The sequence below is a fragment of the Dasypus novemcinctus genome, chromosome 11 (assembly GCF_030445035.2).
Source record: "Dasypus novemcinctus isolate mDasNov1 chromosome 11, mDasNov1.1.hap2, whole genome shotgun sequence".
Classification (NCBI taxonomy): Eukaryota; Metazoa; Chordata; class Mammalia; order Cingulata; family Dasypodidae; genus Dasypus; species Dasypus novemcinctus.
Window position 1 is genome coordinate 75642972 of NC_080683.1, and position 18408 is coordinate 75661379.

The 18408-nt window shown below is 34.9% G+C and overlaps 1 protein-coding gene across 1 annotated transcript in view; it reads right to left on the reverse strand.

The window, feature by feature from the left end:
- The window catches only part of ASCC3 (activating signal cointegrator 1 complex subunit 3), a 465644-nt gene that overhangs the window by 170534 nt on the left and 276702 nt on the right, over positions 1 to 18408 (reverse strand). The window contains exon 14 of the mRNA XM_058307189.2: positions 17007 to 17141. Coding sequence (XP_058163172.1) covers positions 17007 to 17141 — 135 coding nt within the window. The remainder of the gene's footprint in view (positions 1 to 17006; positions 17142 to 18408) is intronic.

Below are 18408 nucleotides of genomic sequence, written 5' to 3' on the forward strand. Positions count from 1 at the left end.
TGGAAAACATACATGGAAAAAAATACTTATAAGAAAAAAAAAATCAAAGGTTAACCAGGGAGAATGTTTGTAACAGATATGATAGGAGCTCAGCAATTTAATACAAAACAGACCAAGGATATGATCAAGCAATTTATAGAAAAAGAGCTATAACTGGCCAATAACTAGAAAACATTCAGTTTCACTCATAATTAGAGAAATGTCAGTCAAAATAATAACCAAGTATGATTTTTTTGCCTATTGTCTTAAATTTTAAAATTCTGATGGTGCCCAATTCTAGCAAAATTATATGGGAAAAGTTACTCTCAGAGAATGTGTAAATTGGAACAATATCCCTGTGGGCAATTTGGGACCATTTAACAAAATTTTAAATGCATGTATTGGATAATGAATAAGTTCTACTGATAGAAATTTTCCCAATGGATATTGTTACAACTGCCAAGACTACAAGCAAGAATGTTTACTGCAGCACTGTTAACAATAAAAAATAAAAAAAGACAACAAAAGTATCCACTAATATTGGACTAGGTAAATGAATTACAATAATATTCACATTATGGTATACCATACACCTGTTCAAGAGAATGAAACAGATCTTTGTGTGTTGATTTGGAAAGTTCTTCATGATAAATTATTAAATGGAAAATGCAATAGTCACAAAAGTTTGTATACTAAAAGTTTGTTTATACTAAAAGAGACACACAGCACATGCAAACATATACAAAATATTTTCTTGAAAGAATATAAATAGGAGAAATTTTTTGTAGGAATTTCATTTGGAGAAATGAATGGAGAAAAAATGTTTAAGACCATGGGTTATGAAGCTAAACTAGCTTATTATAAGATGCCTGCTGCTCTCTGAAATATCAGTATAATCACTGCTTTTTCCATCTGGTTCTCCAGAGCAAGCTCTACCTGGAGACCAGGATTTGCTATCCTCTGAAAAGTTGTGCAGATATAATTTATCTTGTTCACATTTTCTTAATAGAGCATGGATCCTCCAAGGAAGCCATTCAAGATTCAACACTACACTCACTGGATAAAATGTTACTACACATGGGAATTCAGAACAGAACACTAGGTGCGAAAAGGTAATGGAAATTAGCTGTGTAGTTCAAGCATTGTCTAAGTTTGCTTTTTTCTGACTTATCTTTCACTTTTCACAAGTGCACTTACTACGTGGAGCTTTAGAGTAAGTAAAATTAGAATGAAATGCGCAAATACTAAGATAATCCATAGCACACAGGGGGTACTATATTCTTTTCTCCCAATGAAAGCATGCAGGGCTTCCCTAAACAACTTCACATATCTGTTTCCTACCACTAAGATAGAAAATCAGTGTTAGTACTTTTAAAAATGAGCAAAGTTAAAAAGTATCACTCCCATAGTTGACTTCCAAACGAATACAAATATATGATTAAAGAATATGACATTTTTTAAGAAAAAAGAATAAACTGATAGTAAGCAGTTGAGGATATTAAAGGAAATGAGTTTTTTTTTTATTAAACTATAAGACCAAAAATAAACAGAAGCAATGCAAGAGCTTCAGTTCAGATACACACTTTTAATGAAATAGTAAGAAGAAACTGAATAATTTATAGTTACCTTTGCAAGTTTCTGAAGTAATTTAGCTTGATAAAACTATGATTTAATGTGGATAATTTCAAATCCATGAAAATGAAAAAGAAATAGTAACTTAGCTGTTGTAAAAACTAAATTTAATCAGGAAGAGGCAAATATTGTCCCCCAAACAATGCCATTCTTTCTCACAATCAATGCTATCAATGTTAGAAAAAATATTGTAAGGTCCTCATCTTTGGTAATGTTATTCTTATCATTTCATGTTTATAAGGTTAATCAGCAAGAGACAATGGATTTTAGTCATCATTAAAGAACCCGCTTACATTAACAGGAGCATAAACCAATACCTGGCTTCTCTTTTGACACAGGAGTCTACAGACTGAAATAATAAAATATGCTATCTTCCCTTCCTCTCTCTCTCTCTATTTCCTTAAATGCTATTACTCTTTGAAACTTGTTCACCAACAACTGAAACTGGGTCTCTAGTAATCATGCCAACAGACCCAAGACCTTCAATGCTCTGTCATCCATGAGGCTGTCAACAGGCTCCATCAGGCCTCCCCTCCCAGTTTTCAGGTTAAAGTCTATGAGATCAACTAAACCATTGCTTCTAAACCTGGCTATGGTCTGAATTTGAGGACCATGTTAAAATTTTTATGGCTCTAGTTCCAGAGATTCTGTTTCTGATATCTGGTATGAGAACAAGTATTGGGCAACTAATGATCTATTACACTATTGCTCCCATAATACTTGGTATTTCTTTGCTTCTGACTCAATTCTTTACCTTCTCTACTGTTATGAAACCCTTCACTCTACACTTTAGAACTGCTATTCAGTAATGAGCAAAAGGTGACAACCTTTTCTTCTACCTTGTCTTGACTGAAACCTGACCTTTCCCTTTTGACTGTTTCCCCTGCAGCTATCTCAAGTGAAGGGAGATTACATCTCTCTTCCCCAACATGATTTCCAGCTCATTATATACTCTGCTCTTTTAAGGTTTGGTCTATCTGACTTTATTACCAGTCATCTAACCTAATCCAACAAAGATCTGATATTATGGCTCCTGGTCTTTCTATCCATCCCAATTTCTGTCATCATCCTAGGTGACAGCATTTTCCATATGGACATCCAAATTTCCAGTGACATCTCCTATGTCCCACCTTAACCATATAACGGTTATACCCTAGGCCTTGTTATCAATCCACAGCTACGCTACTCCCAAAATCACTAGTACAAACATTCCAGTCTCTGACCAAAGCCTCCTATATTGCCTGACTAATTTTTCTGAGCCCATTCTTAATCATTACTGATACTTTCAGATTATGATTTCTCGATTTACTTTCTATTCATCAGCAACAAATCCCTCTCCCCATTTCTCACCCAGGCCTTTAGTCCTGTTCTTTATCAAGTTTAGATAGTACAGATTGGTATTTTTATTATGCTTCTGCCAATTTCTTAAACTCATTTTCTTTTTTGTTATATGACTGGCAAAATGCCAAACACAGATGCCCCAAGCTAGCTAGTGCTTTAGAAAAATCACACAGAAGGACAACATACGACCACTCTAACCCTGTGATCACAATCCCAACAAGCCCTTAACATGGGTATCTTTATAGTTTGTTCTCACATACCTCACAATTTCTATACCAGACACCTGCTCCTCATAAATTTTGTACAGCCTCATCTACCTGTGATTCTCAGAGAACAATCTGAATACTTCATAAAGGATATAAAAGCCATCAGAGGTGAAACTCCCACACATTCCTCTTAGGTACTTACAAACCTATTTGTGTCCAAATCTATTTTCTCAACCTTCCCTTATGTTTTAACAGAAGTATCTTTCCTCCTATCCACTTGCTCTTTGGATCTCATTGTCTCTTGACTTCTAAGGACTGCTATTTTACCTGTGGTCTATTCTCTTCCTTATATGGATAATCAATCAATTTCAACCCCTCTTACTCTCCTTGGATAGTTTCCATAGAATATAAATATATTACTTCCACCTTGAAAAGAAAAGAATACATTTACCTTTCTGGGTATTAATTCACATTTTCTCCTTTCGCATAAAAATTAACTTTTCAAAACTGTTATCTACACTAAAATTTTCTATTTCTACTGTCATCAACCAACTTAATCTAATTTTGTTGCCCACTATGCAACTAAGAAGGCTATAAATAAGGTCACCAACATCTTCCATATAGTCAAGACCATGATATATTTTGCTGCTCTCACATTACTTTATCATGCACACAGCAGCATACTGATCACTTTTCTCTGAAACACTCTTTCCCTTGGTCTCCATGAAACTATACTCCCTTGGGTTTACTTGGTGCCTCCTTTGTTGGCTCATTCCCCTGTACCTAATCATTAGATATCAAGAGTTCCTCAAGACTTCATCCTGGACTCTTTCATGACCCATGCCTACTTCCATGGTTTTCTCTCTACAAAAAGTGCCCCTCTGATATTTCAGACTCCTATATCCAGCTGCTTAGTCAAGATCTCTATGTAAGTATCCTAGGCATCTCAAACTTAGCATACCCAAAATTGAATTCATGATCTATCTCTTCTGTCCAAATGAAATCCTTCTTTATTATTCTTTCTTAATAAATGACTACACTGCTTACTCAGCTATGCAAGTCAGAAACCTTCTGGAAGCTAGAGAATGTCTAGATTTCTCTTCTTCAATCCACCTATATGCCAATAATCACTAAATCCTGGCAATTCTACTCCCCATTTACTACTCAAGGAATCCATATCTCTCACTGTTCTTCCTCATCCTCTATTGCCTTGCCTCTCTGTTCATGCCTCTCCCTTCCTCAATCTCCTCTAATCATAACCCACTGCTTTTAAGATAAAAATACCAAATCTGTAACATGGTACACAAGGCCCTCATAATCCAGTATTTTCCTACAATATTAAATTCATCTTATGCCACACCCCTGCCATCAACCACTCCCCCTTATTATCTATGCTTATTCTTTTTTCTACTTTCAATAATGTGCTATTGTTCTGGTGTTGGGCCTCTTTCTAGAATGTTCTTTGTCCCCCTCCTTTGCTTTGTGAACTTTTACCTCATCACTCAGATAGTGGCTTAAATGTTTCTTTCTTAGCAAAGCCTCCTCTAATAACATCAGTCTAGATTAGATAACCCAATTTTAATTTCTCATAGCATTTTTTTCTTTTCTGTATTATGTGTTACAAATGCAGTTAAAAATCAATTATTTTATTAGTTGTTTACTCTTTTTGTTTTGCTACAACGTAAGCTCCATAAGGGGAAAAAGACAGCTACTTTTTCTTTCTAAATATATTCCATTCTCAATTAAAACAAAGAATATTACTCAGCACACTTATCTATTCCCACCACTGAATGAGTCTTCCTGTATTACATGGGTTTGAAGCTAAATACTATATTTCCCAGATCTCTTATAGTCAGGGTACTGGGTTCAAAAATGCATTCTGCTAATAAGATGCATTTATACAAAGTTTGGATCATGGAAGTGGTCAGGAAACCATTTTCTTGCTTTTGTCTTCTGTTGGCAGACAAGCTTGAAGAAAAAAAGAGTTGAAAGTTACAACAAATGTACCACATATTCGAAGTTTCATTTTCCAGTATCTTCATAAATGCTGAAGGGACTGACAGATAACCTTACTTACATATGTCTTTATTTTTTTAATATATTTTTTATTTTTTTAAAAAGATACTTAGATTACACAATATGTTACACAAAAAAACATAAGGAATTTCCATATGCCCCACTTCCCACACCTCTAACTCTTCCCCACATTATCAATTTCTTTCATTAGCATGGTACATTCATTGTAATTGATGAACACATTTGGAGCATTGCCATTAAGCATGGATTATAGTTTACATTGTGGTTTATGCTCTCCCCCACTCAATTCTGCAGGTTATGGTAGGATATATAATGATCAATATCTGTCATTACAATGTCATTCAGGACAATTCCAAGTCCCAAAAATGACCCCATATTATACCTCTTTTCCCCTCTCTCTGCCTACAGCACCTCCAGTGGTCACTCTCTCCACATCAATGATATAATTTCTTCCATTACTAGAACCAAATTAAATCTAAAGCAGAATACCCATAAGTCCACTCTAGTCCATATTTTATTCCCCAATCCTGAGGATTCTGGGATGGTGATGCCCACTCCACCTCTAATAGAGGGGGGCCTTCATTCCATACGGCTGATGGGTGGGACTCATGCTTGCAGTTGGAGACCCTCTCAGTTCCTTGGTGTGGTGGTTGACCAGTGTCACCTCCTTGTTAGTTGTCCTGGGTGAGTCCAGTGAACTGGAGAGTAGGTGTTGCGACTCCACTGAGGCTCAGGGCCCAGCCCGCACATGGAAAAGCCCAAAGATTCAAATCTCTTGGATGTAAACCTACCAGCTCCAGCACTAACTATAGGTTCAAATCGAAGGGACAGAAGAGGCATGCATAGAGAAGTCACAACTGAGTCTAACTGTCATACTCGGGAGCACAAACTCCAAAGCAGGGCCCACTGGCAAGGTACCAAACTCCAGAGCTATCTGCCATGACTGTAGGACCTGGGTGTCTCCAGAGCCCTCAGGAACTCCACTGTTTGGGTTAGTATTTACTTGGGCAGTCTATGAGATCTTGCTGAGATGAGCATAAGCGTTACCTTTGGGATGATCTCCTGGCTCACTTTGAAGTCTCTTAGTCACAATAAATTCATTGTCTTTACCTTTTCCCTCTTTTATTCAAGGTCTTTTTCCAGTTGCATTGCTAGTTCCCTTGGTGCCAGGGAGGCTGATTCCCAGGAGTCAGGTCCCACGCTGTGGGGGGGGGGGGCGGGGGTTAATGCATTTATATGCTGAGTCTGGCTTAGAGAGAGGCCACATTTGAGCAACATGGAGGCTCTCAGGAAATAACTCTTAGACACCCAACAGCACCAGACTAAGTTGCAATTTCAAGAGCAAAGGCTCATAAGTATAATCATCAATATCAAGGGCCCATCAATGGACCATCCTTCTTCACTAGTCATTTTCCTGCACTTGGGGGAGTGTTGCTGTTCCATTAGAGATGTGGCAGAGCTCCCCAAGACAGGAATTCAATATTCTTTGAGTTATTGTGTGAATCTCCACTCACTGTGACAATGCCCCATGAACCTCTGAATACATTTATTACATACCTTATATGTATGTCCAGGTGAACTGTAAGTCTTTAGAGTGCTTCCCCAACCAAAGTATTTTCAAATGAGAGAGCAACAATATTCCAATTAACATACTTCCCCCAAACAACATGGTATCTCAACTAGATGTATAAATTTGTTATAAGAAATTCATTCTACATTTACAAAATTCATCATAAAACACAGGAACAAAAAATAGTCACAATCTAAATTTACTTAAGTGAAAACAAAAAATAGATAAGGATAAAATACCAATGCTACTATGTTCTTTTAAAAAAGTCTAACTTATTTGGGACTGGGTGTAGCTTGGTGATTTGAGCACCTGCTTCCCATGTATGAGGTATTTGAAGACAGCCACATGTTAGAATATATTGTGATAAACACCTGGGCCATGAGAAATTCCCCATCATGGAAGAAAATGAATCATACTTTCTAGTACTTGAATTCTGGTCACAAATGTGACTCTTCAACGACCTTCAATAGTGTCCAACTATTTAACAAGGGATTCTAAAAACTTTATCATGGATTTAAGGCCCTCCATAAACTGCCCAAAACCTATGCCCACTTTCACTGTACCTTAGGTTTCCAGTTATAGTAGAATATTCTCATTCCCCTAAACTGTACACTGTTTTGCCCATGTTCTCTTTGTTCTCTCCTTGGAATACCCTTCGTGACTTCATCGCCACCTACTGAAATCCAAGACCACAGGTTTGAATTAATCTAGTTCTCTTTTGGCTTCTCACTTAGCTGTTTGTTCTTTTCTCATGTCATTTGCCACATTTTGCTTTACTCAAATATTTCTAAATCTTCAGTGAGAGTGCCTTTGTCTTAAAGGCAGAGACCTTGTCTCATTCAGCTACGTATCATCTACAAGTGGTACTCAAAACATCTGACCAACTGAATTAAAATTGACATGTTAGTTTAGAACTGGCTGGCTTGTTATGTAATCTAAAATAATTATTCTTAATAGGTATATAGTATTTAATTGAATTACTGTCCACATTTTAATTTTCAATTTCCATACTACTGGATATATATGCTTCATGAAATTTTTTTATGTGCTGCAATAAATGTCTTGGTGTATTTTAACTCAAAAAATAATTTATTAAGGTGAAATTCACATAATATAAAATTCACCATTTTAAAATGAATTCAATGCCATTACTCATTCATAATGTTACACAAACACCTCCTCTTACCTAGTCCAAAAACACTGCCATCACTCCAAAGTAAAACCTGCTTACTAATAAGTTTCCCTTTCTTTCCTCCTCCCACCAACCCTGACAATCACTAATCTGTGTTCTGATTCTATGAACTCTGGATATTTCATGTAAATGGAATCATACAATATGTGATCTTTTATGTCTGGTTTCTTTCACTTAGCATGTTTTGGAGGTTCATCCATTTTTTAGCATGTAACACTACTTTACCACAGAATGGGTTGGCTTAAACAAGAATTTATTGTATCATGGTTTTGAAGGCTGGAAGTCCATATTCAAGATGTTGGCAAAGCCATTTCTCCCAGAGTCAGTTGTATTCTGGTAATGGCAGTCCTCTGTCACATGGCAATTTCTCCCCCTCCTTCTGGCTTCTTCTGACTTCTGGCTTCCCACCTATGTCTGAATTTCCTCTTTCTATAAGGTGTCCAGTCACATGGATTAAAATGTACTCTGATTCAATTTGGCTAAACTATAACTAATAATATAACATCTTCAAAGGTCCTATTTACAAATGGGTTCACATTCACAGGAATGTGGATTGAGATTTGAACATGTCTTTTGTGCAGGACAAAAATCAACCCCCTAAAACTGAGCAGTGAATCTGTTGGGTCATATGGTAATTCTATGTTTAACTTTTTGAGGAACCATCAAACTGTTTTGCATAGTAGCTGAACCTTTTTGCATTCCCACTATCTTTAGATGATGGTTCCTATTTCTCCACATCATCACCCACACTTGTTATTTTCCACTTATTTATTTCTATTTTTTATTATAGCCATTCTAGTGGGTGTAAAGCAGTACCTCACTGTAGCTTTGATATATTATTCCCTCTAAGATAATGATGTTGAGCATCTTCTATTGTGCTTCTTGGTGGGTCATATGTTAATCTTCTTTGGATAAATGTCTGTTCAAGTCCTTTGCTTATTTTTAATGGGCTTGTTTGTCTTTTTGTTGTTGACTTGTAGGAGCTCTTTATATATTCTGGATATGTTATCCTTATCAGATGTATGGTTTGAAAGTATTTTCTCCTAAAATGTAGGCTGTCTTTTCAACACCTTGATAATGCTCATTAATGCACAAAACTTTCTAATTTTGATAAAGTCTCTTCAAAAAATGGTGCAGGGACAATCAGATCCACATGTATAAGAATGGAATTGGACCCCTCCCTCACATTAGATACAAATCTCAAGTCTAAATGGATCAAAAACCTAATGTAACAGCTGAAACTAGTAAACTCTTTGGAGAAAAACATGTGTAACTCTTTATGACCTTGGATTAGGTAATCTATTTTTTCTTGTTACTTGTATTTTCATGTTATATCTATAAATCCATCATGCACTGATCTTACACACTGCAACTTTCCTCAATTCATTTACTAGCTGTATATTTGCAAGTATGTGACAAGTCCCTTTTCTCTGGATGCTTTACAGATTCTTCGTCTTTGTCTTTCAACAATTTGATTATAATGCATTTTGATATAGATGTTTTCAAGTTTATCCTCCTTAGAATTCACTGAGCTTCTTGAAGTGTAGTTTCATCAAACTTGTAAAGTTTTTGGTCATTACTTCTTCGAATATTCTTTCTGCCTCTTTCTCTCTGTTTTCTCCTTCTAGGACTCCCACAATGTGTATGTTGGTCCACTTGATGGTGTTTCACAGTTTCCTTAGGCTGTGTTCACTTTCTTTCATTCTTTTTCCTTTCTGCTCATTAGAGTGGATACTTTCAACTGTCCTACCTTCAAGTTCGGTGATTCTTACTTCTGCCAGATCAAATTTGTTAAACCACCATCCCACTCATGATCTTTTCATTTCAGTTATTGGACTTTTCAACTTCAGAATTTCTATTTAGTTACTTTTTACAATTTCTATTGCTTTAATGATATTCTCATTTGGTTCACACATTTTTCTGGTTTCCTTTAGCTCTTTTTCCATGGTTTCCTTTTTTTCTTGGAGGTTAAGATAGTTAATTTCCAGTCTTTGTCAAATAATTCCAATGTCTGTACATCCTCAGGGATGGTTTCTGTCAATTTATTTTTGTTTCCTTGAATGGGCTAAAGTTTCCTGTTGCTTTGTATGTTTTGTGATTTTTTTTGGTTGTTGAAATCTAGACATTTGAATATTAAAATGTGGTAAGACTCTGGAAATCAGATTCTACACCCTTTCCAGAATGTGCTGTTCTTGGGTGTTGAAGGCTGCAGTTGTCCATATAGCGACTGTTGGGGACTGAATCATGCACCTTACAAAAGGTATAACAGAATCTTAACCCACATTCCTCTAAGGGTGAACCCCTTTGTAAATAGAATCTTTTGAAGATTATTACTAAAGTTTGCTAAATTGATTCAGGGTGCGTTGTAACTTATTATTGGATGCCTTATAAAGAGAAGAAATTCAAACACAGTCAGAGAAACTGAAATTTGGTGGGCATGAGAAGAACAGATACAAGGAGAGGCAGATTGCCATAGGACGGAGGCAGAGGTGCAAGCCAAGGAACCCCAAGAATTGCAGCAAGCCAGAATTAGACTACTACAGACTGTGAAAAAAAAGCATGGCTTGTTGAGAGCTTGACTTGAGAATTTCAGCCATCAACACTGTGACAATATGAATTGTTATTATTTAAGATAACTCATTGTGTGGTATTTGTCTCCGGCAAACTAAGACAGTGACATTTTCAAAATATTTTTGCAAAGACCGTATTCTTTGTGGTGTATGGCAACTTAATTCTCTGTTACTTTAAGGTTGTGTTCAGCCAGTGTTTTGGCAACAATTTCTTTGAATGTCAGGATTGGTTTTTTAAGTTGCCTTTTTCTCGATTTGCAGTTTGCTTGGCTGCTATAAAACCTTTGCATTTCTAGAGTTCTGACAAAGTTGTTTCTGAAAGTTTTTGCTTGTTTTTCATATTTCTGGGGAGGGATTAGCATCTGGAGCGGCCTATTCCATTTTGCTGATGCCATCTATTAAATTTTTCTTTTAATCTTCTTTTAAATAAAGATTTATTTTTATTTATTTCTCTCCCCTTCCCCCCTCACCCCTGCTGCCTCAGTTGTCTGTTCTCTGTGTCCATTTGCTGTGTGTTCTTCTGTGTCCCCTTGTATTCTTGTCAGTGGCACCAGGAATCTGTGTCTCTTTTTGTTGTGTCATCTTGCTGCATCAGCTCTCTGAGTGTGTAGCGCCACTCCTGGGCAGGCTGGACTTTCTTTTGCACTGGGTGGCTCTCCTTACGGGGCACACTCCTTGTGCATGGGGCTCTCCTACGCTGGGGACACCCCTGAGTGGCAGGGCACTCCTTGCACGCATCAGCACTGTGCGTGGGCCAGCTTCACATAGGTCAAGAAGGCCCTGGGTTTGAACCGTGGACCTCCCATGTGGTAGGCGGACGCTCTATCTGCTGAGCCAAGTCTGTTTACCCTTTTAATCTTTAAAAGATTCTGAAGGAAAAGGGAATGAAAAATGTTTGGCTCTCAAAACACATAAACAAACAAACAAAAAAATCTTTAAGGATTAAACTGATCACTGCCACAGTAAATCTAGAAGTGTGTCAAAATCTCGAATTATCTTCTGAATTGAGAATTATCATTTTAAATTTTTGATGATTTATTGTTTCAAAATATATAGTCTGTTAATTTTATCAAATAATACATTTTCTTCCAAAGTTTGTTTACTGTTTTTATGTCCTCTCTTTGCTCAATTACTTACTGGAAACTTCATGTTTTAGTTGTTAATATTAATAAGTACATATTTAAAGATGAAGCTATTTATTAAACATTTATTGTATTAGTTACCAGTATTTTCCTATTCTGCTTACTACCTTTCAAAGTTGAATGTATTATGGTTTGTTTTCCCAAAGTATTAATATTAAATTTGAATGTTCTCATATCTATTATTCTTTAAACCTGTCCACTTCTTTTCCTTCAAAGTTCAAACATAACCATTTACAGAGTGTCTACTATGTAACAGGCATGATGTGTTACCTGTTGGTTGTAGCAATCTTAAAATATAGGTATCATTTCAACCTCATAGGTTAGGAAATTGTGGCTCAAGGAAGTTTAAAGGGCTATATATTAAGGAGTTTGAGTGAAGATTAAACCCAGGTTTGCTTGGATACAAGTCATTTTTCTACATGCAGCTGCCTTTTTTTTCTTCTTTCTTTAGTAGGTACCAGGGATTGAACCCAGCACCTCATACGTGGGAAGCAGGTACTCAACCACTGACCTACATCTGCCTCCCGAAGAAAGTTCGTTTTTTCATGTGTTTGCTTTGTTTTTATGAAGTATTAGGGATCAAACTGGGACCTCATACATGGGAAGCAGGTGTTCAACAACTTGAGCTACATCCACTCCCTGCCTCTTTTTGCAAAAGTAAAATGATTCTTCCAAAGATCCAATTAAACACTCAATTCTATTTTTACTAATTTTCTTTGATTTTATTTAATATGCTACTAACCTTTGACATCCTTTCTAGGTGACTGCAACAGTATAATTACTGTATTAGTTCCAAAAGAAAAGGAAGTTGATAGCATACGACTGAACAAAGAACAATCTCTAAGAAGATATTATTTTGCACATATTTAAAATAAAAAATAAGAGAAAGGGGGCTATTAGGTACCTCTGCTACTATTTTTAATAATAGATACCACATATTCCAGAAAGGAAAAATTCTAGTTTTATTTAGTTATGGTTACACTGTGACTGCTGAAACAGAAAATAACAGAAAATAGTAACAGAAAATAACAAACAGAAAATAATAGAAAACTATCAATATTAGGTGCCAAATAACTAATATAAAAGCCAGCTTCTATCAATTTAGGCAAAGACTAAAGCTAGATCTATGAAAAACAACAAGGAGTTGGTTGGTAGATCTATACCAGGAGTTCTTAACAAGGTGTCTGTGAGCTTGAATTGAAATCCAAGAAAACATTATTCTTGTGTTGGTGCGGGTATGATATATTTATTAAATAACACACAGTATAGGGTAGACTGAGTAAGGGGTCTAGGTTTCACCTGACAAGGGGTCCATGGAACAAAAAAGGTTAAGAACCCCTGAACTATACAATAAAGTAAAAAAAAATGGTATATTACAGTAGATTGAAGGTGCATATTATTGGGTTTTCCCAGTGTTCTACCTATTCAATAGATATTTCTAATAACTTCATTCATGGGAGTTGGAGGGAACACACATAACAAGCCTAGAATAATTTAAACCTATAAAAAATTTTCCCTCTTAAGGAAAGGTAAATTATTTGACTATGATCTTGAGTGAAACAAAGTCTTAAGATTCTAACTGAAATAAATATCACTTAACTTAAAATTAACATCAAGAGAGAAAACAATGACTTAATAATGAAAATGCCTATATATTTTTAATGCTATGCTTACTTCTGTAACTATAGTAATGCAGGCTGCTAATATTCCTGAGGAATGTTCTATCTTACAAAAAACAGTGGTTTCTTAAAACAGGATCTTTGCGGTGGGGGAGGGCATTAAGTAATAATATGCAGGGTAGATTAGGGAAATTTTATCCATTTTGTTCATCATCCTTTCATAGTTTTCCAATTTAGTCATAAGTATACACTTTGTAAAATAAATTCCTATAATATGCTACGTAATCTTATCATTCAGCCAATTTTCTGAATAATTTCATACATCATTCTATTTATTTCTCACAGCAACCCACTAGAATAGGTATTATTTATCCCATTATTATCACATTTGACAGAAGAGAAACTAAGGTTCAGAGATGTTTAGGTGCCTAAAGTCACAGGGCATCTAGAGTCACAACCAGAGCTTTTTGTTAATGTGTCCTCTTGCTTTGGGTTTTATTTGGAAGTCCTGAACACCCTCTTCCCAAGGTGGAATCCCAAGCTCCATCTCTGTAGCTTACGGTAATGCTGGGGTAGTTATCTTTCGTTTTTCCTACCTTCTTTCAGTGGACAGTTTGGAAATAGAGTTTCGTTTTTCAGCTGAGGGTGACTTAGCTTTAAAGATGAAAAGTAAGAGTTGTTCTGAAGTACAGCTGTTATGTATGGGAGAAAAGACTCACTATGAGTTGTGGCTAAGGCACAGGAAAAGGCTTATTATACCACACACATAAACACACAGAAAAGGAGCACTTCATCGATGGAATATTATTAATTAATTATATATAAACAAAAGTTATACAGTATTGAATAAAACTCTGACCCTAAAAATGAAAACAAACAAACAACAAAACAAAGACCAAAACAAACAAGACCAAAAACAAAAAAAACTCTGACCAACGTTTTTAAAGCTTTACTGGTTAAATTAGAAATTAAGATGGTTACACTAAGCACATAGGAGTAAAGTATCACTGTGGCCTGGTAGGGATTTAGTTGTATTTCCATTAACAGGAGTCATGTAGCTATCTTTTCATGTACTCCATAGAAAATTTACCTTCTAATTTTATTTCAATGCTTTGAGTAATTTCTATTTTTCAAAAACATGGGAGGAAATATCTCCTAATATCACTGCAATAGGTTCCTCAGAATTGCTAGAATGCTTTTACCATTCAAGTTCACAACGCACATCAAGAAGTAAGAAGAAATAATTAGTACTAGAAAACTAATCAAACTCTGGAGCTTCCAGAAAACATTCAAAAAGACTTCCTTATCTTTTGTTATAAAATAATATTTACTGGGGATGGACAAGCGTTTTTTGACTCTCTCTTTAGAGAAGATGAGGGATATGATTGGGCTGAAAAAAATGATCTGTTGTATTAAAAAAAAAATGACTCAATGCCTTAAATGATTTTAGGAAGTGCTGGAGTGGGATTTTAGCCTGTTTGATTTTTGAATGACTGGGATACAGTTTAGTGAAAAAGATGGACTTTGGTGTCAGACTCAGGTTCAAATCGTGGTTCCATTACTTATTATCTAGGTATGTCTGTGAACAGCATATATACTCAGTTTCAGTTTAGTTATCTACAAAATAGGGATTATAATCACAAAGAAAAGAAGTTGTGCAGATCAAATGAGAAAATGAGAGTGAAAGCACCCATTATAATGTCTGTCTCAGAGGAACAAACACATACAAAAGAGTAATTTTTGGTACCTTCTATCAGTCTAATATTGTATGAGGGGCTGGGAAAATAATGGTGAAGAGAACAGATAATGTTCCTTGAAAACTTGTGTTATACTATAAATGCTTGTGTAAGCTATTATTGTTAAAAAATCCAGTAATAACATTTGGATCAGTACAAAAATCAAATATAATAAAAATATAAGAAATATAATAAAGACAACAAGGAATTTTAAGGTCTACCTAACTTTATTAAAACTTTCCATTTCCCCAGGTTATATCTTTGACAGCATAGTGGTCTTTGACTCCTTTTGGTGATAGTGCTTTAAATAAACATCATTTAAAAATGTTCCCATGTGAATTATTTTTACATGTTTTACAATATTTCATGTTATATTTGAATTACTTACACAGACACCAAACCATGTGGATAATAATAGTCCAAGCCTACATAATAGGGTTGTTATAAAGACTGAAGGAATTACAAAGCATGTGAAACAGTGCCTGGCCTAGCAGCACTTGTGAAATGTTAAATACTATTATTTTAACAATAAAAAACATAACAATAAATAACAAACCTGCATAATTTAGGATAGCAATGACTCTCAGAATTAAGATGTGTGAAGTAATCAGAAATCCACAAGGTGGCTCTCAAGGCTTGGCTTTTAAATGCAATAGAGTTGCTTTGTATTTCCAAAGAAATGTAAAAGATTTATGAATACCACCACTTTGACTTTTGGAATACTCTCATAACTTCCTGATTAATAAATAGTAGAAGAACAGGAAACTGAATAATAAATGATATGCATTAGAAAAATTTTTAAAGTCAAAAAAATGAATAAATTTTGTAGTTCTAAATTTAGGGAGAAACTAACATTCAAAATTGATATTTAATTTACCATATTCACAATTTAAAATATCAATATAAAATGGTAACATTTACAGTAAAGTCATGAGAATGAAATACATTTCATTAGGATAATAAATGTGAAAGTACATAGCATAAATGTCTGGAAGCTAGCAGGTGTTCGGTAAACATCTGTTAAATCTTTTATTAGGCATAAAAAATATTTTGAATAAAAATGTTATGTCCATACATTTTTCATTTGAAAATTTATTTTTAATAGCTTTAGATTCGGGGTCAGCAAATTTTTTCCACTAAGGGTCAGACCATAAAGTATTTTAGGCTTTGTAGATCATACATTCTCAATTGCAACTGAATTCAATTCTTCCCATGTAGTGCCAAAGCAGTCAAAGACAATTAAAGGCTGACTGAATTCTAATACAACTTTATTTGAAAAAATTGAGCCTTACCCTTGCCCACTCTTGATCTAAATCATATTAATATAATTAAATAACTTCTGCAAAACTTATGATAATTTCAATATCCAAATTACCTAGAGCAGTGGTTTTTCAAGCTATAATGTATATAAAATCACCTGGGGACCTATTTGAAGTGTAGATTATGATTTAGAAAACTCAGGCTGGGGCCTGAGGTTTTGCATTTCTAGTAAGTACCCAAGTGATTCCAAGGCTTTGAATAAACCCTGAGTAGCAAAACAGTTGTTCTTATACTTTTTGGACTCAGAATTCCTTTACACCTTTAAAAAGAGCTTTACACTCTTAAAAAATTTGTGTGGATTATAATTTGTTGATGCTTACCTTAGAAATTAAAATTGAGATGTTAAAGAAAATATTAATTCCTTAAAAGAATAAACTCATTATATCTTAACATATTTTTATGAACTTTAACTGTATTTCATCTACTCACTATAAGAGCAGAAATATAGTAAAATCTTAATAGAAAGAAATGATAACAGAACACATCATACATTAGGACCCTCTAAAACATCATTAATCCAGAAAGAAGTCAAGATTCCATGGTAAATCTATAAAATTAACATCTTGGAATTAAACTATGGATCATTCATACATAAAATATCTAGTAATACAGCATTTAGGTGCTATAGTGCTTATCATCTTGCTGTTTCATGTGTTCCCTACCTGTTTTTCTGCATGTCCATAATCAGGTCCTTGAGTAGGTAAAAAGTTGGGAATCTGGCCATTATTTTTTGCTCTTTCTATGAGAGACATAGCTGTTCTTACAGTGGCATTTCGAGCATGTACAAACACCATCACCTGAAAAAAGGAAAGCAGTTTATTTAATATTTAAATTCAGTAAACAGTAAATTTAGTAAAAACAGTCAATAACAGTTTAATCCTACTCTGGAAATTACCCTACATAAACAAATTTTATTATTCAAAACTAAATTCTCAGTTTATGAATTTTCCAAAATTTCCTTATTTTAGAGCAAAGTATGTAACAGGAAAAAGGCAAGTTAAATAAATTTCAGTAATATGGCTTTTTTATTATTAGATTAGTATTAGAATTGAAATTAATATGAATTCTAAGAATTTGGAGCTTAATTTGAGCATTTCTCTTTTGAAGACATGGTCCATTGACACAACTATTTCACATGGGGACAGAGTATAAAAAAATACAGAGCTTTATTTTCCCCTGGAAGATAACCACACTCAACAAAATTTCCAGTACTATAATGATGTTTAGAGAAATCTAAACAACAAAGAACACTCTTCTTTAAACAATAGTACTTCTATGAATAGCCATTTATAAAATAAAGAATTTAGGAGCTTCTGGAAATCAAACTGCTTTTAGAGAAATATTTGGACTTTTTTGTTGTGGTGGCAGAACTTTTTGTGGTAATATTAACACGTTGATTGTAGAAATCTGAACTACGGGGAAGAATCTTGTCTGGATCTCTGTCAAGGAAAAGTGGGGAAAAAAAAGTACTTCAGGGCCAGTCACCATAGAGAATGCAAAAGTGACTGAAGAGAATAAAATAAGGGTGTGGTTAATAGTCCGAATGTGTTGCCTGTCAGTGCCTGCCATCTCTCTGTGATATTTTTTCTTTGACTTTTACCTCCTCCCAGTAATCACCTCAACCGCAGCCTTCCCAAAGAGCTATTACTGTGATAAAATAATTTTATTCTATGAAGAATTGATCTTTTTCACTCTTACAAGATGTGAATAAAAGCATCTTTAGACAACTTTGCTATTTTAATCATCCGAAACATAAAACCTAAGGAAAACATTCTTCTTGGTATGGATATCTTAGAGACAAATTCCACTAACCCCAGCTTCCAATCAAACTGACATTTCTAAATTTTGGAGGAATCACCATGGAATACTTCTTAGGCCTCAGCAATGTAAGGTTCTAATTCCTGCCTCTCTTCTTAATACCTCCCATACTCTTCTGTTAATCATGTTTTGTTTGTTTTGTATTGTTTTGGAAGCTAGGACTTTGGTGTTGTTTCCAGATTACAGATTCAGGAGGATGTGCAATCGATAGTTTCTAGTAAGAGAACTGAGAGGCTCAGATGAGCC